We start from the raw sequence: 23,127 nt of genomic DNA, 5'->3' as shown, positions 1-23,127 counted from the left end.
GTCCAGTGTTCTCCCCAGATGCTTTTGCTGGAGTGTGTGAGGAACATTTGTGAGTGTGTGTTGGACATCTTTAACCAACAGAACATTTTTAACGTAAAACTCTGACTTGATTTAAAGCAATTAGTGTTGACCCTGCAGCAGGAGCACAGTATAAACGGATGGCGTTCCATTTGTGCATTCGTTTGGTATTTGGACTTGCGGTTTGAACTTCCTGTTCTTGAGACAGATTCTGCTGAGTTTGTGAAGAAGCTCCGAGAACATAAAACAAGAGATTACTGTCCTCATTCACACTGAACCCAGTAAAGAAGTAACTCCTCTTCCCTGCAAACATACACACAGACAGCAGAGAGAAGCCCCATAAAATACACTGCATTTCTCTCTCTCTCTCTCTCTCTCTCACACACACACACACACACACACACACACACACACACACACACACACACACACACACACACACGTGTGCGCATGTGAGAGGTGAAGGGGAGGGAGGCATTGCTGTGTAGCCTTGGGGAACACTGTGTGGAGATTAAGACAGACATATGTCCCTAATTGAACCACATCTGCTCCAAATGTCAAAGTTCAAGTATGTGTGTCTGTATATGGAAAGATTTATATAAATGAGTGCGTGCGCTGAAGGAGCTAGACACAAGGAAATCACATCTAGATTATCTCTCACACACATACACACCCACACAACATAACACGGCCATTACAATAACAACTGGATACAGAAGTAATAAGATTATAGGCAATTTAATCATCCAAAAAGGTTTCACTCCACATTACATAATTTCAATACACCTGCATAAATATATCTATATTAGGGTACTGGTACACACACTCATCCTTTTCCATCCAAGTTCCATATCTTGGGCTGCATACGTATTGGTCTCATCCTCAGCTGTGTGTGTGTGAGAGAGAGACCTGCTGAAAACAGAAGGGAGATGGGCAGGAGAGGAAAGTGAGATTACAGGCTGCTCCTACACCCTACCTCCACAGGTGAGCTCCACAGGTGAGCTCCACAGGTGTGGGTGCAACAGCAGGAGCAGGGAGGAGGCCCTCTTGGCCTGCACAGCCTGCTGGCAGAGCGCCCTGAGCGGGGTGCGGAGGCCGGCACACCCCCTGCCCCGGGTCATGGCCACCACGAGCGGCCGTCCTTGCCAGGAACCGTGCGGAGACGTGACGAGCGTGGAGAACTACAAAGGCTGAGAACACACGCATGCAGGCGCACACACATGCAGCGGGACGCCCAGTGTGTGTGTGTGAGGGAGACGGATGCTGAGAGAACATCTGGAGGAGTGACGGAGGCTCAACCCATCTCACACACACACACACACACACACACACACACACACACAAAACTTGGACATCAACACAAAATACTGTGGAGTTGAAAAGAAGCAAAACTCCACATAATTTGAATAAGTTGTACTTCGGAATCACTCAAAAAGGAGGATTAAGGAAATCTGAAATGCATCTGCAAGACAGGAAGAACGACAAGCCACCCAAACACCAGACGTAGACGACAGAAAACACTCCAACACATTTCAGAGACACTTCGGGGCCGGGTGGCGAGTGGTATTGTACTTCAATAGGTATACCTGTACACCTGAAACAAGAGGTGAACTGTAAATGGACAGAAGGTGAAGGACCATTGTGTCCTAGAATCAGAGGTCAAACAGGTCATGTGACTGCAGCACATCACCCTGGTGCAAGATGTAGCAGGCTGCCACCGGCGAGGGCCGGCGCCCGACGGGCTTTCGGGGTTCGCCTCTGGAGTTTACAATCTTACCCATCAACACAGCCAAAGCAGCTCACGGAAGCCTTGGTGGTGAAGAGCTGAACTGGATCAGTGGTGAAGGTAAGTGCATAAGAACTGCTACACCACAAAGATTTAGGACCACCAATCAGAGCCCTCCACCCCTTCTCAACGTACCCTTGATGCTGTGCAACTCGGGTCATCAGAAGCTGAACTCGGGTTCAGATTCTGTGCGTATTCAAACACAAACGCCTGCACGTAGTCATGATCACTGGCTGCAGCATCTTGTTCGATTTTTGTTATGAGAGATTAATGCACCAGTCTCACACAGCCCAGCCCACTGACCGCTTAAGACTGGCCTCAGGGGGCACGCGAGAGTCTGCGGACACCATGAAAACGTGACAAACTTTTGAAAGAATATATATTTAAAGTGATGCACATGCACAACCTCAGCAGAGCTGAACCCAACTTGGCCTGCTTCCACACACACACACACAGGTCCCGAGCATTTTACACACAACTCTTTTGCACCACCTAGTGGCCGAGTTCACCTCATCAGCATGGACAGGCACAGTGTAGTGTTGCCCTGATCCAAACATTAGAACAGAGCAATGCAGTGACCAGAGCAGGATCAGGAGTGCACAGCACCGCTGCTAAACGTACGAACAACCTATTCCCAAGGTGTGCATGACCACACCCACCCAGCCAATTAACACACACAACTCCTCTTTTGATGCAGTCAATTCTTGGAGGCAAGACAAATACAATACAGCATTATACAACATTATACAATGTGACAAAACGTATGTGACTCAAATTTAAATAAAAGTATAAACAAAAATAAGTAAAGATAAATATTTACAAACAATAAAGAAATGGCAATTTAATGTCAAAACTACAACAACCACAATACAGGTCCCCCAAAAAGTAGTATATAGTAACTCAAAGTAACAAGTGGATCTGCCTCAAATTTCAGTGCAGTTCAATGACAGCCACGCCCACAGACGAGGAAGAGGCGGAGCCACAGGTCAAATCTAGAGTCTCTCACTCTGCAGTTTACCCTCAAAATCTTCAGAGGGCGCCAAAGTGTTGAATTTCAGCAGGGGAAGGTCTGGAGCGGGGCACGCGCCTCTGGATAGTCTAACGGGTGGTGGGGGAGGGGGCGGTCTGGAAGAGGGGTCCACGCTACGTTTCTTAGCATTTCTCAAACGACTGTTGTTGTTGACGTCGTTGGCCGCTACAACATCACTGCAGATGCTGCCATGTTGGCAGCGAGGGAGGAACGCCCCCCGGTGGTAGCGGTGGTACAGCACACCGAGGACCACCAGCAGCAGTGCAACCAGGAAGGAAAGCAGGAAGCAGATTATATAAAGGATCATGGGAAATGAAGTCCTGGCGCACTCTGTAGAGAGAGAAAGAGAGAGAGAGACATTTAGAAGCTCCAGATGGTTTGTTTATGCCTGACCAATGTAAATGCCTTACAAATAACAGAACCTGGACTATTTTGCCTAGTTAAAGGACAACCGTTCAGACCCAGTATGAATCCTCACTCTTAGTTCAGAGAAGATGGCTCAGCTCATCTTACCTGCAGCTTCAACACACACTGCTCCACCCAGCCCTGGGCTGTAACCATGGTGACAGTGACAGGAGTAGGAGCCAAACTCGTTCACGCAATCGGCATGGACATCACAGACGACCAGCTGAGTTTCGCATTCATCGATGTCTGTGTACACATAGAGGTGAAGTTGTAAACTGTACAGGAGTGATACTGAGGAGTGGTCTGAGGAGTGAGAGACATCAGCAGAGTGTACTGTATGCAGAGTGTGTGAAGGTGTGTGTGGGCCGTTAGACCATGTGGGCCGTGTGCACCTTCTACAGAGACCGAGACGATGATGCCACGACTCTTCGTGCTTCGAGGGCCGAGGCTCCGCCCCCTCAGCCCCTGCAGAGTGGAGCGGAGAACCCCAAGTGTGCGGTTCACCTCCTCACTTTGCCCCAGCTGCACCCACACAATGAACAGGGCCCCCACGCTCAACCTGAAACCAACATAACACCAAACACGGGCCAAGCTGAAGTCAACTGAATCAGTACAAAGACCACACCCCCAAAACCCAAACCAGCACATACATTACATTACTACAAGCAAATCAGACTCATAATGAACACTCCTACATCTGAACAATACCCATTCAAATATCAGCCTCTCATTCATGCAATAACTCAGTCCATCTACAGCCTAACCAATTATTTGAGTGCACATACATACTTTTTAGATCTTTTTAATGAAACACTGCTCGGGTTTGAATTTTCCAATTCTTTTTGGATCTGAACACAGAAAAAGCAAAAAGATAAAGTTCAGAGACCACTCGTCTTTTCTTTGAAACAGATTGATATCAATCCACATTGTTTTTAAGTGAACATCCCTTTGCATCAAGCACATCAGGCTCCCCAAAAGGGAACTGGATCCCAACAACCACCAGTATGTGAACCGTGAGAGAGACGATTCATGACCAGCACGTTTTCCTCTAATGCCCAATACACACAAGCCTGTATCTATAGCAACAACATGGGATTATTCCAAGACAGACGCCTCAGTACGACCATGGTCTCCACGGCGCCTCTGAAGGAGTTCCTAATCTGATCCCAGCTCTCCGCATGGGCGTGGTCCAGACCAATCTCCATGGCAACCTCCAGCAAGAGACCTGAGGGGGAAAAAGGGGCCGATCTGGATGTGGTCATGGAGTCATCTGCATCCAAAACAGGACGATGAGGGGGAGGTGATAACGGTCTAGAAGACCACTCACCCCCAGGAAGGTGTGGATGTTCAGGTGCATTTCTGGTGGTTTGGGTTTGAAGAGCTTTCCCTGTGTGATGAAGAAAGAACTGAACCCAGGTGTGACTGAACGTGTCGTGTTCTAAAGTTGATCGAATATTTAAACACACAATTTGAATCAAACTTAAAATCGTGCTTTGTGAAAAAGATGATTGTCTGACCACAGTCTACATTGTAACATTAAAATGTAGAATGATTAAAACATTTGTTAAATGTGGAGGATTTACTAGTAAAGCTACATTACCCATTAGTCTGTGGGAGGGTTTGGGCTTCATGGATGAAGATGGCCTGGTCTCTTTATTGGACTCTTCAGAACCAGTTTGAAATGTACCAGCACTGTTAGCCAACAGCATCTCCAGAGGAAGTGCATCACTGACTTCCTCCCCCTCTGGCCCGGACTCCATCTTGGATCCAGCTGGATAAGTTTCCTCAGCGGTCTGAGTGACCTCATATTTGTATGTGGCAGTGGACGTAGAAGAGTTTGTAAAAACCGGGTTGACCTCTCCAGTGGTTAGAGAGTACATGGCACTTGAGGACATAGTGGGGGGTGTGTTGTATGTGGACATGGTACTGGGGTGAGTGGTATAAGTGGGAGCCGATGTGTGAGACACATTATGCTTCCAGTCAGGGGAGAACTGTCTATCCTCATCAGCCATTGCTCCACCTTGTGCTCCAGTTGTCATAGAAACTGGTTCCACAAAAGCAAAGTCATCGTGATGCGAACTGCTTTGGGATGTCCCATCTTGGTGCTCAGCTCCTCCCCTTGTTTTTCGAATCTCACCAGAATTCTTCTCCCACGGTCCTGTAGTGGTGGCAGCAAGCTGCTGGGTCCAAGAACCGAGATCAGGGCTCATGTCCACAGAGTTAGCAAGAAGTCCCTCTGCGTTCTCCACTGGCAGTGGTGGCGTGCTGGTAGAGTTTTCGTGGCTGGAAACGTGCATCACTCCCTCAATTTCCTTTTCTTCTTCTTCTTCTTCTTTTTCCTCCTCCAGTGACACCTCGGTTACACTGGACTCTGGGTCTCAAAGAAGAGACAGTAACTCACTGGACCACAATTCTGAACCAAGATCATACTTTAAACTATGACTGTTAGTCTTTGAGTAATCACAAGTCTGCACATAAAAATGACCCTTAATGTGGAAGGCTTTCATTCACTTTTAGGATTAATGAGAATCCAGCCTGTTAAAAGTATGATATGCAGTTTATAACAAGTAATGCACAAAGCTGCATCAGTGTCCTAACAAAACAGGAGGTAAAGTCGCTATTACTGACAGATACTGGTGATCTTTAAATCTACCTAATCTAAAGTTGCTTCTCAAACCCCTGACTGGTTGGACCAAGCGTATAGAGAGGCGCTTGTGCTACCAAAAACCATCTGCACAAGGACTGACTTTGTAATTGATTGTATTGTGATCACTGCTTTATATTACAATACATTGAAACGCCTATATACTCACGACTAACAGAGGTGGTTTCGGGAGATGATTCTGACTGCCCAAAAGCCCAGAAGCGCCCGTAAAATCCCCTGTGAGGCGGGTTGGGGTTGGGCCCGATCAGCTGCACCACGTGGACCGTGTTGGTGACGGACGTGTACCTGGCTCTCCCCCAGCATCGCTCCAGGATACGGCTCTCACCGGCCGCCACCGGAGACTCGTCCAGGTGGATCTGGTCCGTCTTCAGGTGACACGTCTGTGTCGGCGTCAGGTCCTCCAGGTACAGCTGCATACGTTTCCCATGATGCACCTGCAGAGTCCAGTTGCACCAGAGGGCGGGGCTGGAGCACAGGTAGTCGGGCGAGAAGAATTCTCCGCTGTCGCCGTGGAGAACTTGATGGCAGCTCCGCAAAGCATAGAACGCATTTCCGTTACGAGCCGTGTTACCTTTTCAGCAGGATATCGCGGTAGTAAACAGAGAAGGTCAGAAATACCTCCCACTCCAACACACATCATTCACTTGGCAGTTCAGCCATTTTATATACAGGCCCTCCCTGTCCATCTGCACAAGAATAAACGAATGACGTTCTCACTGCACACACACCACACACATGATCTAATACAGCCCTCAGGATGAAGCGCTTTACCTGCCCGAGAAGTAGGACACTGAATTCGGTGTCCAGAGATAAATACACAACAAATTTGACCGCTCTTAGTGACTGTCGAGCACGAGAATTACAAAATTAGGCAAACTCTTTGCAAGAAACTCAATGTGCAGAAAAAATGCATTATGTTTTGTACATTACGTTGTTGATTTATATTCCCTGCTCAGCTCTCTCCACTGTCTTTCTAAAACCTCAAATTAAGAACATAGTCAAAACTGTTCAGATTATCCTATCAACATCAATATTATAGTGAGTGACAAGGGTGATGAAAAGTTGTTTAAAGTACCTGCAGACATGTAGGCGTCATTTTCCTGCACCTAGCAAACAAGAACATCTACACATGAGTAATCTGACCGACTAAACACACCCGATCACACTAATGACACCGTGAACTTGAGGCCTACCGTTTGTGAACCCGTCACAAGAACGATTACTAGCAGAATGCAGAGTTTGCACAACAGACGTCGTGGCATTTTAAATTTGCAGGCGAATTATGAAAAGTAATAAGCAAGTCAGAAAACTATCTTAGAACTTGCCAGCTTGTTTCAGCGAAACGCCGTGTCTCAAGACGCCGCCTGTATTTGAAATCACCTGTAAGGGTAATTACGGGAGTCGCCGCCTATCTTCCGCGAGCGCGAGAGGCTTTAGCGCGCGTGCGGTAATCATCGCGCCACCCCGCGGCACCTGCTCCGCGCGCGTCCTACACAACTGGGCCTACACAGAGACCGTATATATATATATATATACACACACACACACACACAGTCACTGGGCCTACACATGACACAAACGCGACTTTGTTGGATTCATATAGCTTTGGACTATTTCGACAGTAGTTTTGGTTTCTTTTGAGTTGATCGTGTGTCCATTTGACTTTTGTATATAATTTGAAATACGACATTCTGTGCAACACTCAATGGTTTTCTTACGAACGTTAAATGTTATTATTTGCCAGGTTTTTATGTAATCGGTAGTGAATCCAGTAATGAAGAAAAAATAGTAGTTACTTTTTGAACTGTTTCTACTTTAGTATCACTGACGAGTATCTTGACAATAGGCTGCATATGAAACGTTTATGTTTACCCAGCATCACGTTGTATTAAGACGACCGTTAAAATACTTTTTGGAAGTTTCATCAATAAAAAAATAAACAAACAAGAATAACAATAACTTAACACGTGTGGTCTACAACACGACTTTATTCCTTTGGTGTGAAAACATGTAATATCCACTATTTCTATTAAAAACATAGAGGACTGACACGAGCACATGCGTGCGCGTGGGCACTCACGTCTGCACGCGCCGCTGATAAAGCATTTCATGACAGTTATATGTGCAATATTGTGTAATGCACTTCTAACTCTGTTAGAAATTAACTTTACATCATAATGCGATACCACAAACAACATGAAGGCTCTAGCCTTTTGAGAAACAGACAAGTCCCTTAACCCTTATGCACTAAAATACTAGTCTTCAGCACTTTGGAACCTCAGTAAAAATGCCTGTTGTTTAGCAAAAGGGAGCAGGTTAGCAAAGGGGCTTTGCCACAGGTTTGCAAAAGTGCTGTTGCGGACAATTTACTGCAAGAAATGGATGCATTTGATGTGCTCGCACATATCCTGAATAAGTATTTTATTCAGTCCCCAATTATTCATATAAAATATGATTTTAAAAACTGAGGCTTAAGCTTCATGAGCTCATGTTACATCATCACTTGCTCCACCTAACATTGCTCCACCTAACATGTAAGCAGATGGTGCCTGGTGCTGTAGGCTACACATGCCTCTGAATAGGGAACACGTTTCATCATTTTTAGTGCATTGAGTAACTTTTGTGGTTTTTGTGTCCTTTGAAATACACATCATTTCAACCATTTCATTTTCAAGGTTTAATGTGTGTCTTATCATACCAGCACTGCAAGATGCACAGGAATGCCAAATGATTATGATAATTGTTGTTGGATGAGTGCCCTTTCATTTAGGGTCTTAAACATTGCACATTTAATTAGTACCATCATTAGCATTCATTACCATCTAGAATGGAATCCTGAATATCCCAAGGCCTTAACTGGGTAAACCTGACAGAGTATAACCCAGATTTGTCACACAAACACATGCCTGCTGCCACAACCTTTGCCATCAAAAGCTCTGATTAGTGGCATGAGACTACATATTACACATCCACTATTAAGAGATCCAATCACCTCATTCCACAGACATGAAAAGCAGACGCTATCCTAGCTGTGTTTAACACTCATGAGGTAATGAGAAAATTAGAAAGAAAGAAAAGAACCCGGGGGTTTCTGTGAAGCAAACAACATCAAAAAGGGTTGGGGAAAAAAGCTCCTAAATCTCCTAAGGTCTCTGACAATCAGACATCTGAAATGTATGGTTTACATTAGTGTTGATCCCACCTCATGTAGACCTAATGTGATCTTACGCCAGTAAACATCCTGAGAAACTGAACTAAAATAAATAAAGAGCAATATGTTATGTTTGCAGTGTAAAATCCTGCATTAGAAAGTGTGAGTGTCCTGTTCTGAGAGTTGATGTAGAAATGCACTCGAGTGCATTATCCACCAGCCATTAAGAACAATCACATACGTTTCATTCACAATCCCTGCTGCAAAATTAGACCATAGCAATGTAGAACTCTTCCACAAGATGTCAATCCAACGTTTCTGATTCAAGGTAAAATATTACCAAACCAGAACTGCTTCTCATTGGAAGTTCAGCTGAAGAAAACTATTACAAATATTTTGGTCCTCTAGAATAGCAGGTCCTCAAGTACCCATCAGTAAGTTCACATATTAATTCTGTATTCTAATTGTCTTTCCCCTTCATTATCTGGTTCAGCTGCTTACTAGCAGTTCAGTTTTGGGTCATTGATCCAGCTCCAGATTTTTATCACATCCTGTGGATTCCTGGGATGCACCAGCATCAAGCTTTGGTAGACACAGGCATTCTCTCTGTGTCTCTCCTCAATGTCAAACGTCCTGAAACCCTTGTGTTTCTCTGGCACCAGACCAAGTCTCTGCAGACACATGCCTGTGTAGACGTCATCGATGGGATACAGTGAAATATGACGAGACACATTCCGCAGCCGAAGTCCCACATTCCCCGAGTAGAGATACCCTCCCCCGCCAGCGTAGGGTGGGTATTGGCCCACAAACACGCTCTCAGGAATGTAGTACTTAACCCTCTTGTCTCTGTGAGGCCCAGCATTGGTGATTACATCCCCAACGAAGAGGTCTCGTGCCTTTGTCCCCGACAGGCTATCAAGGTAGCGCAGGATATGGTGGGTGTTAACGAAGACGTCGTCATCACCCTTGAAGACGTAGCGGGCAGAGTGGCAGCGGTCACCAAGCCACTCGAGGAAGAGCACCTCTTTCAGGGTGAGGTTGAAGAAGGTGTCACGGTAGTCCCACTGGAGCAGATCGCCATGCAGCATCGCCTCGTGGCGGACCATCGCCGACACGTTCGGAAAGTGGTCGGCCGGTGACGTGTTCCCGAGGAGGAAGACGGTGGCCACACGGTGGTTGTCGAGGATGCCAGATCGACCCCACGACTGCCGGATGGCCTGCCGCCGGTCGAAGTGATGTGCCAGTGACTTCACGGCGAACAGCAGGAAGGGCGGGTCCGAACACGTTCCAGGCGCGTCCGTTAGCATGGGGTACGACCTGCACCGCATGTACAGCAGGAAGTCCTTGAAGCGCTGAGGCAGGGAATTGTAGTCTTTAATCTGTGTGGTCATCTCAAGGTCTGGCTTACAAAGTCCCACTGTCCCAGTTGAGTTGTAGTTCTGCCCGTGTGAGGTCTGGGGGAGGTCCAGATGAGACATGTTGGTGCTGTCCCCGCTGTCGCTGCTGAGCAGCGTAAGTGGGTTCTCGATCTGGTCGAGATGTTGCTGCTTCCGATTCCAAAAAGCCTCGCTGAGTTTGGACTTCCTCCAGAAATGCTTGCCTGGAAGGTTGGAGTGGGTCGAATCCGACCTGCCCTGGCCGTAGCTCCGGGATATCTCCACCAGGAAGTAAATGAAGAAGTTGACCATCATCATCAGCCCCAAGACCTTCATCTTTCTTCTGCTGGACTGCATCCTGAGGATACACTCACCACCTACATATATAAACACATACACACACACACATACACAATGGGAAAAAAAAACCTTCAGATGTGCGACTCCATTGAGTACTGCATGCACCTGTGTGGGGAAGCATGGGCAGGGACATCCAAATGTAGCTTGGGAGCACTGCAAACGTTTTCTCGAACACACCAGATTCAATTGATCAACTAATTAGCCACATTTGGGTCGCAAGTTCCAACTCATGTTAAAGCAGGAACTGCACTAGATTGTACGGTGCTTTGGACATTCCCGACTTCAATGTATAAATGTAACCTCTAGTCCTGAGATGTTTCTCTAATGTGACTATGCTGGATGGTCTGAGTTCTGTGGTGGGTCAAGAAGAATCTACAACAATGTAGAAGAATTGGTAAGCAGGGTTCGAAAGCAAAATTTGAAGAAGCACAGAAACATGAAAGAAATAAGAGAATCCAATGAACATTGATCATTTATTTCATGTTAGACATGTTTGTTAGTTGCAATGGCATTCCTGATATTGCAAATAAACCTAAAATGGTCTGCCAAAAGATGTTAGCAACTGTCCAAACGTGTGTCAAACAAGACAGTAATGAGAAACCAGCATCTCCAGTGTGTTAGTCACAAAGCAGTCAGCCTGGTAGCAGCCATTTTGAAAGCAAGGGACAAACAATGCAGGCTTAAACAAGGCTGCTGTTCAAACAGCCGGCCCCTGGACGCGTACTCACAGCTGGGGCAGGAGAAGGGCGCGTCGATGGTGAGCTCCATGACAGAGGCGGAGGGTCGCCTTTCGGGTCCAGAAGGCCGGTACCTGCGGTTGGGTCCGCGCCAGAACCGTGAGGGTGTGACAGACTGCATATCAGCAAGATTTTCATCCCCAACCTCTGTCTCTCTCACTCCCTCACATACATTTATCCCCCATTTCCCTCTTTGTCTTCCCCTTCCTCACTACCTCTTTAACGGCCTCTGTCGATGCCAAACGCCTGTCTCTTTGGCTTTATGCTGAGCACTCCTCTTTGACTCTTCTTCACTAGTGTTGACTCTTCTTCACTAGTGTTGACTCTTCTTCACAAGTGATGTCTCTGCTCCTCTTTTCCTTTCGTATTATTCACACTTGTTTCATATTGTTCATAGTTTCTCATCCTCTCAGCTGCCTAACTCTCACTCTTTATTTAAACAACGTGCACACACACAGTCTCTCGCCCATCTTGTTAATGTGCCTCTCTCTCCCTCTCTCTCTCTCTCTTTCTCCCTCACTCTCACTCTGTCTGTCTCTCTCTCTCATGAACTGAATCATATGCCCCTGATTATGATCTCATGACAACGATTACAGGTCCTCATCCAGAACAGCAGACTCTCAAAACATCTGGAGAGACGTACCACCTAAAGCATTTCAGTCACTGAGTAACATATCTATTTATCAGCTCTCTCCGAGGTCACGTGAACACCCATCAGTGCTCAGCTACAGACCTCACAGCCTCACATTTCTTAATTAAGCTTTAGATACACGATCCTCTGTCTTCTTTAACTCTTAACTGAACCTAACACTGTTCATTACACAACTGCTTAATTTCACTTATATTAAATAAAACTTTGTAAACATGTACATTTCAGCATTTTCTCATTGTACCGGTATGTCTGCTGAGGAACATTCTCAGTAATGGGTGCTCATTACACACTTTCAACATTCCTTACTTCGTAAGGGCCAATTTAGATCTTGTTTTATCTGTGACTGGGAAATAATAATATGATAATAAATATCTATCCCTCAGTGTACTGTACTGAAGCACCCGATGTATATAGTACCAGACTTCTGGAATAAATGACACATACAAAATATTAGAATTTTTTGAATGTGTGTAAGTCCAGGCATGAAAAGGCATGTCTAGCCCCTTTTTAGGGGCATTCAAGCACCCCCAAATTGAGACCCAACAGAAGTTTGTCTCTAATAAGCTGATATGTTAGCAGCATAGAAAATATATGATTAAATATTAATGCTGACAGCACTGTGGTGTAGTAGATACAGGAAGTAACACAGATGATGATTTTCTTTTGCTCAGCACCAACATATTCACATTAACAGCAGTGTTATCAGCAGTGCACTGGAACACCACTCACTCTTTATGTGACTCTTTATGTTTTCAATATTGTTATTGGTAAGTAGGAGTGTGGCTATCTGACGTTTTTATCTAGCAGGCTCATGTTGAGCTTTGTCAACCCCAGGGTGATCGCCCCTGTTGTGGAGGGTTAACACAGCTAACCTCTTAATCTCAGACCATCTGCATTAAGGGTTATGGGGCATCATGGGAAATGAGCGGCTTCTAGTGATAATGATTAATCATATATAATATATCCTATCCTACATGTCCTATCCTTATATTTGAGACTGTGTCACAAAAAGTGACAACTACCACCCATTTGCTGATAAATGTGATTTAGACTGTGTGTATATATAAATAAATATATATATATATATAATCTTTATTTGTATAGCACCTTTCATACATACATGCAACTCAAAGTGCTTTACAGTATAAATAAAAGAAACATAAAAAGGAGAAGACAAAAAGAAAATGTTAGAAGAAATTAAAGTAAAATAACATAAAATGTAAAAAAGTAAACAATATAATAAAAAAGTAAAGTAAGTAAAACTAATTAAGATAAGTAAATATAAGAAGATAAAAATAAAATATTAAAATTAAAGATAAAAAGAAATAATTAAATAAAGTGACAAATTATAAAATAATAGACTAGAGTTTCTTAACTAAAAGCAGATCTAAACAGGAAAGTTTTGAGACTGTTCTTGAAACTATTCAGGGATGAAATGCCTCTGAGCTCTTCAGGAAGAGAATTCCAGAGCTTTGGGCCATAGTGGCTAAAAGCACCCTCGCCAATCTTTAATCGGCATCTAGGAATCACCAGTAGATTACTGTTTGAAGACCTCAGAGACCTGACTGGAACATATCTAACCATCATTTTACTGAGGTAAAGAGGGGCAAGACCATGAAGACATTTAAAAACCATGACTAGAACCTTAAAATCTATTTTAAAGCTGACAGGTAACCAGTGCAGTGAGTGGAGTGCAGTTGTAATATGATCTCTCTTTCTCCTGCGGGTCAGAACCCTTGCAGCCGCGTTCTGAACTCGCTGTAGGTGCGAAATAGAGCTCTTTGGAAGAGCAGATAGAACAGCGTTACAATAATCTAGCCTTGATGTGATAAATGCATGGACAAGTTTTTCACTGTCAGCAGGAGTGAGCATATCTTGGACCTTAGCAATGTTTCTAAGGTGAAAATAAGCTGTCTTGCATGTAGTCATGATGTGTGATTTGAAGCTGAGCTCATTATCAAAGGTGACGCCCAGGTTCTTAACACATTGTCTGGCTTTCAGATTCATTTGATTTAAATAGGTCTGGACATCCTTCCTTTGTGTATCACTGCCAAGAACAAGAACCTCTGTCTTCTGTTTATTTAATTGCAGAAAATTGTCAGACATCCATGTCTGTATATCATCTATGCAGTCAAACAGTGAGCAAATTGATTTTAGGGCCTTAGGTTCTAGAGAAATGTAAAGTTGAGTGTCATCTGCATATTGATGATAACTAATACCATGTTTATTAATGATATGTGGTAACGGAAGCATATATAGGTTGAATAGTAACGGCCCAAGAATTGATCCTTGGGGGACGCCACAAGTTATTTTTTGACGTGTGGAGGAAGAGGTACCTAATGCTCAGTGTTGGGAACGTTACTTTAAAAAAGTAATTAGTTATAGTTACTCACTACTTGTTCAAAAAAGTAACTGAGTTAGTAACTGAATTACTCTATGATAAAAGTAACTCATTACCAGGGAAAGTAACTATTTGTATTACAGTTAAAAAAAGGTTATATGCCAATTAATTAAGTTTTTTTTTTTAAGCAGTTTTCACAGTCAGTTGAAATGAGTAGATCAGAAAATTGTTTAACTTTTGATATTTATTGCACATCCACAGACCAGTGCAGGATAAAATCCTTTAAAATCCCAAATCTTTGGAGAAAAAAAGCAAAAGTAAACAGTTACACTATATAAAGTGCATTTACATCTATGAAATTAAATTCTCTCAACCTGAGACAACTGGTTTGTTTACAACAGAAGTAAACTTAACAATAAAACCTCTATTCTTAATTAAATAAATCAAATACCCAGTCTGGTAGACATTCAGGAAGTTCAAGTATTTTCTTAAATAATGTTTATTTCGCCTTGAAAGTTCTAGTTTTCTTCGCCTTGCACCTGACGCCATTTCGGCCTCTTCTCCGTTTGTGTCGTGTCACTCGCGTGCTTCGGCGCGCGTGTAAAAACACTGGCTCTGATTGGCTATCATAACGCTGCCTTAGCCAATCGCTTACTGACTTGTTAAGTTAAACACGTGTTACGCCGAGAACTGTGACCTATCGAGATCTGTTACTCCTCACTAGCCTGGGCAGCGGTCCGCTCGCATTAGTATATCGATATATAGTAACGCACCGCTTTTAATGACCAGTAACTTCAACAGCGTTGTAACGACAGGAAAAGTAACTAATTATATTATCCCGTTACTGACAAAATGACGACGTTACCTAACGCCGTTATTTTTAACGGCGTTATTTGCAACACTGCTAATGCTACATAGTAATCACGCCCAGTTAGGTACGATCTAAACCAGTCTAAGACTAAGCCACTAAGGCCTACCCAACTCTGTAGTCGATCAAGAAGAATTTCATGATCAACCGTGTCAAAAGCAGCGCTTAAATCCAGCAGAAAAAGGACTGAGAGTTTGCCTGCATCCTTATTCAATCTCAAGTCATTTACTACCCTTAACTAGGGCTGTTTCAGTGCTGTGGAGAGCTCTGAAGCCAGATTGAAAAGTGTCATTTATTTGATTTACTTTTACATAATCATTCAACTGGATTAACACAACTTTTTGAATGATTTTGCTAAGAAAGGAAAGATTAGATATAGGTTGATAATTATTGAGAATTGTGGGATCAAGATTTCTGTTCTTTAATAGTGGTTTAACCATTGCTGTTTTAAAAAAGTTAGGGAATTCACCCAATTGCAGAGACTGATTAACAATCGTTAGAACTTCATTTGCTAATGAGCTCAGAACCTGCTTGAAAAAGCATGTAGGTAACCAGTTCACAAGTAGAGGATTTTAGTGATGAAATCACATCAAGTAGTGTTACCATGTCAACTTCTTGGAAATAAGACATATTAAAGTTAGGCTGAGTAACTGATATAAGGGTTGATAGTCTATTAGTGCTTGTTGCTATGTTCTGCCTTATACTAGTAATCTTGTCCCTAAAAAATATTGCAAACTCATCACATTTTTCAACTGAAACAGTCTCAGGGAAGACACAGGAGGTGGGGTTTACTAGCTGATCAATACTTCTGAACAGGACAGCCGAGTTATTATTTGATGAATTGATTAAGGTAGAGAAATAGTTTTTCCTTGCTGATTTCACTTCACTGTTGTAATTGTGCAATGTTGTTTTATAAATATCAAAATGTACTTGCAATTTTGACCTTTGCCAACGTCTCTCAGCCTGCCTACAATCTTGCCTAAATTTTACAATAGAAGGAGTGTTTCTCCAGGGCATCCTAATTTTACCAGAGATAATTTTAGTTACCTTTGGTGCCACAGCATCAATACAGTTCTTAACTCTCTGTGTGAATGTTTCAACTAGCTCATTCCCATTTTCTGGGAGAGGAGGGAGGGACTGTATCATGTCTGTGAAGGCCACGGCACTGCCAGCACTGAGATAACGCTTGGTTATTGTGCGCTTTTCACTGAGTGTTCTAGTAGATAATGACATATTGAAAAATACACCAAAATGGTCAGAGATTGCAACATCAATAATTTCAGTATTATTAACCTCTATGCTTTTAGAAATGATCAAATCTAAAATGTGGCCATGCTTATGAGTTGGGCCTGATACATGCTGTATGAGATCAAAAGAGTTAAGCATCCTCATGAATTCTGAAGTGATTGGATTTGTGGATATATCCATGTGAATATTAAAATCCCCAGCAATTAAAACATAATCAATATCAATTAAAATCCTTGAGAGCATTTCTTCAAAATCTTCAAGAAAGTCTGCATGTAGTCTGGGAGGATGATAGATAACAATCATCCTATATATATATATATGTGTGTGTGTGTGTAATATATATATATATATATATATATATATATATATATATATATATATATATATATATATATATATATATATATATATATATACATACACACACACACACACACACACACACAAGGGGATGAGGTGAGGTGCCAGACCCAGAGTACAAAGGCCATCAGCACAGCGGAAACCATCTTTTCACAGCATTGACAGATTAGCTCAGCCTTCGTCACTGTTAACGCAACCCCTGAATGAGCCGTTTATCATGGGTGTTATACAACTTGCAGCTCTTCAAAAAGGTTATGTCTTCATGAACACCATTGAAAACCTGTTGCTGACTTAATGTGACCCGGGCGTATAGGAGATGTAGTAGGTCTAGTATGTGGTGTGTTTGACAGCAGGAGACGCTCACGAGTGACTCAGAAAGGCTCTGGTCGAGCTTTGAGATCAGAATTCCGCAAAGAGTTAGAGCCTCACCTTTCAGGTCCAGAAGGGGCCGGAAACATGAGGGCATGACTGACTACAGATCAGCAAAATTTTCATCCCCAACCTCTCTCTCTCTCACACACACACATACATTTATCCCCCATTTTGCGGTTTGTCTTCCCCTTCCTCACTACATCTACACACAATCTGTCGATGCCAGAGTACAAAGGCCATCACCACAGCAGCACACACACCTTTTCACAGCGGTAAACACCTTTTCAAAGATTGAGCACTGGCCATCTTCAGATCCTCACCTGACTCATTTATCTGATACAACTATTAATCACCTACAGCTATCCACAGCACTGCTTGTAGAAATTAGACTTACACTGCATGGATAAAATTACTGTATTTTGTATTATTTCTCCCAGTATAATTAAATGAGTAAACTATTTAACATGGTTAAAACTATTAGCTTATGTTATCTGACTAGAACTGAGGAAATAACTGAAGCTGACCAGGTTGCTAACAGCAGTCAATAAAAGCATAAAGCCAACAAAAGCTATTTGTAACCTGTGGTGATTTCGGTATTACAAAGGTCAATGCTGCAATAATAATTAACAAAAAACATTCTGTGAATGCCTGGTGGAAGTGGAGATGCAGCGTAGACGTGCATCAGCCCTCATATCTGATAAAGATCAGCCCGCTTCAGTCAAGATACGGTGCAGCTATTGTGTCCTTCGGGAAAGGGATTTACTGGTATCTTCATTTATGCAATTAGCCCCTCTTATTCAGCTCATTGGTGAAGCCGGAACTCATCCCGACGTTGTTGAGGAAAATGCGATGGGTGGGTGTGCAGGTCTATTTATTAATGTTGGACACGACAGATGACACTAACCTGTGTGGTGCAGGACAAGCTTTCTTCTAACACAAGTTCTTATCTTATTACCGTGTTTTTGGATAAAAAAGAAGACATTTGCATCCTGTCGTCATGTTCCCCCAGAATCAAGTTCCAGAGACTCACAGTAGTGGATGACGTGTGTGAAGTGAAGAAGTGAACCAGCCCAAAAATCTGCAGTTTATGAAGAGTGTGTGAACACACACCCAGAACACCACATACCAACCCAGACAAATTCAACAGAAACAAAAGCCAAAATAACTACCGGATTTTAGACAACAGGGTTGTCACACAAAGGGAGAACAAATACAGGAAGCATTTACAGTCTTCGTTCATTACTGTGAAAGCAAGAGCAGGTGTGAGAGGGTAGTGCCCGCGGTCAGTAACCCAGAGATACCCAGTCCTGACAGATGCAGTGCCTGAGGTCAGTAATCCAGAGACACCGAGTGCACAGTGCTGACTGATGTCACGAAAGAACAACTGACACCCTCCTGATGTGCCAGGAGCTCTGGTGAGTGTTTTTTCAATCCAGTCCATGCATATATATATATGCCAGTCCAGATTTTTTGTAATGCACAAGAACCAGGTAATTATAAGGAAATGCAGAGCTCTATGTTACCTGGCTAAGGCTTGTTGGTACTTGCAGAAGACAAAAACCAGATGTGGCTGGTGTCGAGGCTTGGACTGTGGGCCTCTAGGGCAGGATATGTGGCATGAAACAAAGTACCACACAAGCTGAATCTCCACTTAGTTGGACAAGATTCTGGAAATTCTGGAAGTTTAAATCCCCAATGAAAGCCTTTCTTAGTCATAATTCCAGGCTTAAGCAACCTTTCTGATGACAGGGCCCACATATGTTGGTCATATGTTGACGTCAGGTCGTCACAATCGAATAAGGTAAAGGGAATAAGTAGGAGTCTTAAATCACATTATTATGACATCACAAACGAACTTTTAAATGCATACTGGAATTATGTGTTCACAAAGACACCCACGTGTGCATACAAAGCGTGAGATTCGTAATAATCGACGTGGTGACTCCTAAGTATGCGTTCTTGCTACAACGTATGCATGTGCTTTGAAAACTCGTGGTCGTGGCGACCAAGGCACGCGGCACCTGACCGGCGTTTCAACATTTCAATTCATGGAAATTAGACTGACTTCTCAGGGAGAGACAAAGCAGAACACGGTTATATGACACCATAGACTATGCAATAACAAACTTAAATTCGGTGCATTCGCGTGTTTAGAAGAACATTCTCTCAAGAACATCTAAAATATTAGAACGGTAAGAAGGCGTGCGTTAACAGCCGTTACGTAGCCTGTGCTATCTGAGCAAATTGTTTAGGGTCCTATGTTTCTTTGTGGTAAGAACAACTCATTGTCGCGATATTTCACCAATTAGATCTCATCCCTCTGTACCTCATCAAGGTCGAGTTTCTATATTCTGCCGGTACGTAAAAAAAACAACAATTGGAGAGAAAGACACGCGCGTCATTGTTTGTGTCGGTTCCCCACAGCAGCCTTCGCGGACGAGCGTAACCAGGACTCTTGTCTGCTCGTCTATTGTGTGTTTTAGGTTGTGTCATTCTAGATCACTCACGCTTTGAAACGGGCGCTCCGGCGCACGCTCGCAGCTCTTACAACTTTTTTTTCTGACCGAAAAATTTTTTATATTCACCATGCGCTTGAACTTTTAATCACTACGTAGAGACACTGACACATGATGTATTGTGAAACTAAAATAACAAGGTGTGCACTCCAAATATCAGAAATGCATATGAACCGGGACGACATTTCTACAATGAAGTATAGAATACGCTTAAGTGAAGAGAAAGTAGCAACGGCAACCGTGACCTGAGAAATGAGACCTGACCTTGAGAAGTGTGGTCCGCAGAGACAAAGTGGTAAAAAAGGCCATTTGTAATCCAGTCAATTTTACTGGCCTAACGCAACACTCTAAACGTCGTACGAAAACGTACAAAAAGAATAAGTAAACGTCAAACATGTCAAATATTGCCTGTTCTTTCTGCAGCCTACCTGTAGCCTACCTGTATTTTTATTTTTATGTATTTTTATTTATTCTATATATTTATTTATTATTTATATATATATATACATATATATTATATATATATATATATATATATATATATATATATATATATATATATATATATATATATATATATATGCACACCAGTTCGCACAACAATAATGTACATTTGTGTACATACTATTGAGTGCACACACACACCCACACAAACACACACATATATAGCCTATGTGTGTGTGTGTTTGTTTGTTTGTTTTTTATTCTTCCCAACATTGCCAACTACAATGCACTCCCTCTGGGTAATCATTAATCATCCCTGTTTCTGCACGTCTATCTCAAATTAGACGTGGTCGACGAGAAATGAAAGTACAGTATTAAAAATGCTGGTGTGTGGTGTTATTTTACTGTCACAAACCACCAACATACAGGAAATATGCTTAGGCTATATGATGCTACACGGTATCAGATTGAGTCAGATTGCAGATAAGCGGAACCAATTAGGCGCCATATAATTAAAAACAGCGAAAACGGCAAGTGAACTTTGCTTTTCTGTAATACTATAGCTGTTTAAAATAAGTTAAAGACTTAGACTAATTAAATATAATACTTTGAATCCAATGCAGAGGCAATTTGATTTACAATAAAGTGCTGCGCTGAAGTCTTACAAAGCAGAAAGTACTCCCGTCGTTAGGTACATCAGGTCCACTAAGATTTTTCCGATTTTTTCTGTAGTTCTTACCTTATTTAGGGTATCGGGCTCTTCAAACGGTTCTCCTTAAACCCGCAACATTTTCCAGGCAAATAATTTTTGTCAGAACGAATGAAGACACCAGTCAAAAACACAATGGCGCCCAACTATCTAACATACTAGTAACATAAAAACATACTACAACGTGACAGTGTAGCCTACAGGATTTACTGGAGGTGACTGTCGCGGCTGTATTTCAGCCGTTCTGTAACCATCAAGGAGAACTTAAAACTTCACACGTTCACACGACCGCCCATTTGTGAGGGCGTACATGTATTAGGGAGAAGGTGGTACTCCATCTCATCACTTCATGTCAGTTCGGCTCAGGTGATCCATGTGCCCCAGACGCTGATAATGTCCGATGGCCAGCGTGGTTATTAAGAATATCCATTTTCTCTTTTGTGCCATTTGATTATTAAACGATGACGTCTCTAGTTCAGATCTGTAGGACTCGCTATAAGATTTCTTGCGTGATTGAATGTAAAATCGCGTCAAGGTGAGTCATCTCAACTTGGCATGAGACCAAGTTGGTACTGAACGTTTGAACTCCAGGGAAATTACTGTTAAATAAGACTCGCTCATTTGTTTTAGGCGTATTTGTAATCCTCAGGAAGGAACCAACTAAATTGTTCACCAAATATATGTGCAGCACACTTTTCCTTGTTAAATTGGTGTTCCAGACTTTCAGATCTGCACGCGGTGTTTTACCCGCCATATTTTAAATTAATTTATACAATACTTTATGTCGGGGTACAGATGAGAAGAAGGCGTGTCCGCTAGCATGGCTATTGGGAAGCAACAGATAGAATGGCCCACAGAATGGGTATTGTCACATGGCATCATCTGATTCTTGAGGCGCTCACAATAGACTCAATTACACCAGTGCATTATTAATAGCCATCGACTGCTCCGTGGTGCAATAGATAAAGAGTTCTACCCTTCAAGTACCTTTTGAGCCTGGTACCATATCTTGAGGGCTTGATGGGAGTGCTGTTTCTGGGTCAGCTGAAAGCCAGGAGGTAAAATGACAAAACCGATCTGAGCTCAGCCTCTTTGAACCGCTATGAGAAAACCGAGGCGTAGTTTAAGACAAAGCTGGGCATGCCCGGCACGTGGTAACATTCGGCCGTGACGCGTTTAGATACACGCGCTGAGTTTGAATTGTGGCTTTATATTTTAGGTGAGGGTATAAGAGGCACTACCCGACTAATATACGAGTGTGCATGTATGTAGGTATGCGTGTCGTGTGCGTATATCTAATGCATTATTATTAGTCGTAGCAGTATTACCGTTATGTATTGATATTTTCTGAAGTTTTTTTTAAGGTGATAATTCCAATCGAATAAAACAAAAACAATAAAGCAAAAGCTTGTCGGGATGTGTCTGAGTGTATCCGCTGCTCCACTGCTCCACAGCAGTGTGCACATCTCACACTGTTAATACAGGATATCTAGGTGCGGGGCTGGAAGATCTGATTTCTGTCAAAGAACCTCAGGTGGCAAAGCAGGTGTGACTTAGCCATGTTAAATGTTTAATGGGTGACACTTGGATCCTTTTCCCAGAAGCAGCTGCCTGTCTGTGGGCAGAAGCATTTAACAAAGTATGGTCCCCGATTGAGAGTCTGCACGTACTCCAGTGTGGAAGCCATCTTGACACTTGAACTTTGTCCCAGTGGCCACTTATGAAGCCAGATCTGTCCACTGCTCTATCAGGGCCATTGCGAGGTCTGTCAAGCGAGGCCAAGTGTTGATCACTGGGGCACATCTGCCCACACTACAGGAAACCCCCTTAAACAACACCCTAACAATACAATACCCTAACAATACAACCCAAACACCCTAACAATACAATACCTTAACAATACAACCCAAACAGCACCCTAACAATACAATACCCTAACAATACAACCCAAACAGCACCCTAACAATACAATACCTTAACAATACAATACTCCAACAATACAACCCAAACAGCACCCTAACAATACAATACAACACAACCCATACAGCACCCTAACAATACAATACAACACAACCCAAACAACACCCTA

At 42.9% G+C, this 23,127-nt stretch overlaps 2 protein-coding genes across 5 annotated transcripts; both read right to left on the bottom strand.

The window, feature by feature from the left end:
* Positions 1–798: 798 nt before the first annotated feature.
* LOC143493401 (uncharacterized) lies at positions 799–7,613 on the bottom strand. 2 transcript variants are annotated; one of them, XM_076991811.1, is made up of 10 exons: positions 7,098–7,613; positions 6,980–7,010; positions 6,053–6,475; positions 4,840–5,616; positions 4,567–4,626; positions 4,364–4,464; positions 4,029–4,087; positions 3,632–3,798; positions 3,348–3,485; positions 799–3,164 (listed from the first exon to the last, which is right to left on the bottom strand). In XM_076991811.1, exons 1-10 carry the CDS (start codon positions 7,164–7,166, stop codon positions 2,797–2,799), a joined length of 2,193 nt encoding a protein of 730 aa, XP_076847926.1. In that variant the 5' UTR covers positions 7,167–7,613; the 3' UTR covers positions 799–2,796. The 2 variants fall into 2 exon arrangements, with proteins under 2 accessions (XP_076847926.1, XP_076847927.1); XM_076991812.1 differs by having other exon boundaries at positions 4,840–5,610; positions 7,098–7,608.
* A 261-nt stretch (positions 7,614–7,874) lies between these two features.
* On the bottom strand, positions 7,875–21,317 carry b3gnt2a (UDP-GlcNAc:betaGal beta-1,3-N-acetylglucosaminyltransferase 2a). 3 transcript variants are annotated; one of them, XM_076991814.1, is made up of 3 exons: positions 21,069–21,317; positions 11,520–11,602; positions 7,875–10,808 (listed from the first exon to the last, which is right to left on the bottom strand). In XM_076991814.1, the coding sequence occupies exons 2-3, from the start codon at positions 11,557–11,559 to the stop codon at positions 9,556–9,558; spliced, it is 1,293 nt and encodes a 430-aa protein (XP_076847929.1). In that variant the 5' UTR covers positions 11,560–11,602; positions 21,069–21,317; the 3' UTR covers positions 7,875–9,555. The 3 variants fall into 3 exon arrangements, with proteins under 3 accessions (XP_076847929.1, XP_076847930.1, XP_076847928.1); XM_076991815.1 differs by lacking the exon at positions 11,520–11,602 and having other exon boundaries at positions 21,069–21,316; XM_076991813.1 differs by lacking the exon at positions 21,069–21,317 and having other exon boundaries at positions 11,520–13,326.
* Between the last annotated feature and the right edge of the window lie 1,810 nt (positions 21,318–23,127).

The sequence above is a fragment of the Brachyhypopomus gauderio genome, unplaced genomic scaffold (genome assembly GCF_052324685.1).
Source record: "Brachyhypopomus gauderio isolate BG-103 unplaced genomic scaffold, BGAUD_0.2 sc86, whole genome shotgun sequence".
Taxonomy (NCBI): Eukaryota; Metazoa; Chordata; class Actinopteri; order Gymnotiformes; family Hypopomidae; genus Brachyhypopomus; species Brachyhypopomus gauderio.
Note: the sequence above shows the minus strand (reverse complement) of the source record. Positions and strands in the feature narration are given on the sequence as shown.

Bases quoted from the DNA above. Each gene is read 5' to 3' on its own strand.
- b3gnt2a (XM_076991813.1), bottom strand. From the start codon at position 11,649: ATGCAGTCTGTCACACCCTCACGGTTCTGGCGCGGACCCAACCGCAGG. The intron at 10,809-11,519 runs GTGAGTACGCGT...TTATATATGTAG, and splicing joins GCCCTTCTCCTGCCCCAGCT to GTGGTGAGTGTATCCTCAGG.
- LOC143493401 (XM_076991811.1), bottom strand. From the start codon at position 7,166: ATGCCACGACGTCTGTTGTGCAAACTCTGCATTCTGCTAGTAATCGTT. The intron at 7,011-7,097 runs GTAGGCCTCAAG...CTTGTTTGCTAG, and splicing joins TTGTGACGGGTTCACAAACG to GTGCAGGAAAATGACGCCTA. The intron at 6,476-6,979 runs GTACTTTAAACA...CCTGCTGAAAAG, and splicing joins TGACGCCTACATGTCTGCAG to GTAACACGGCTCGTAACGGA.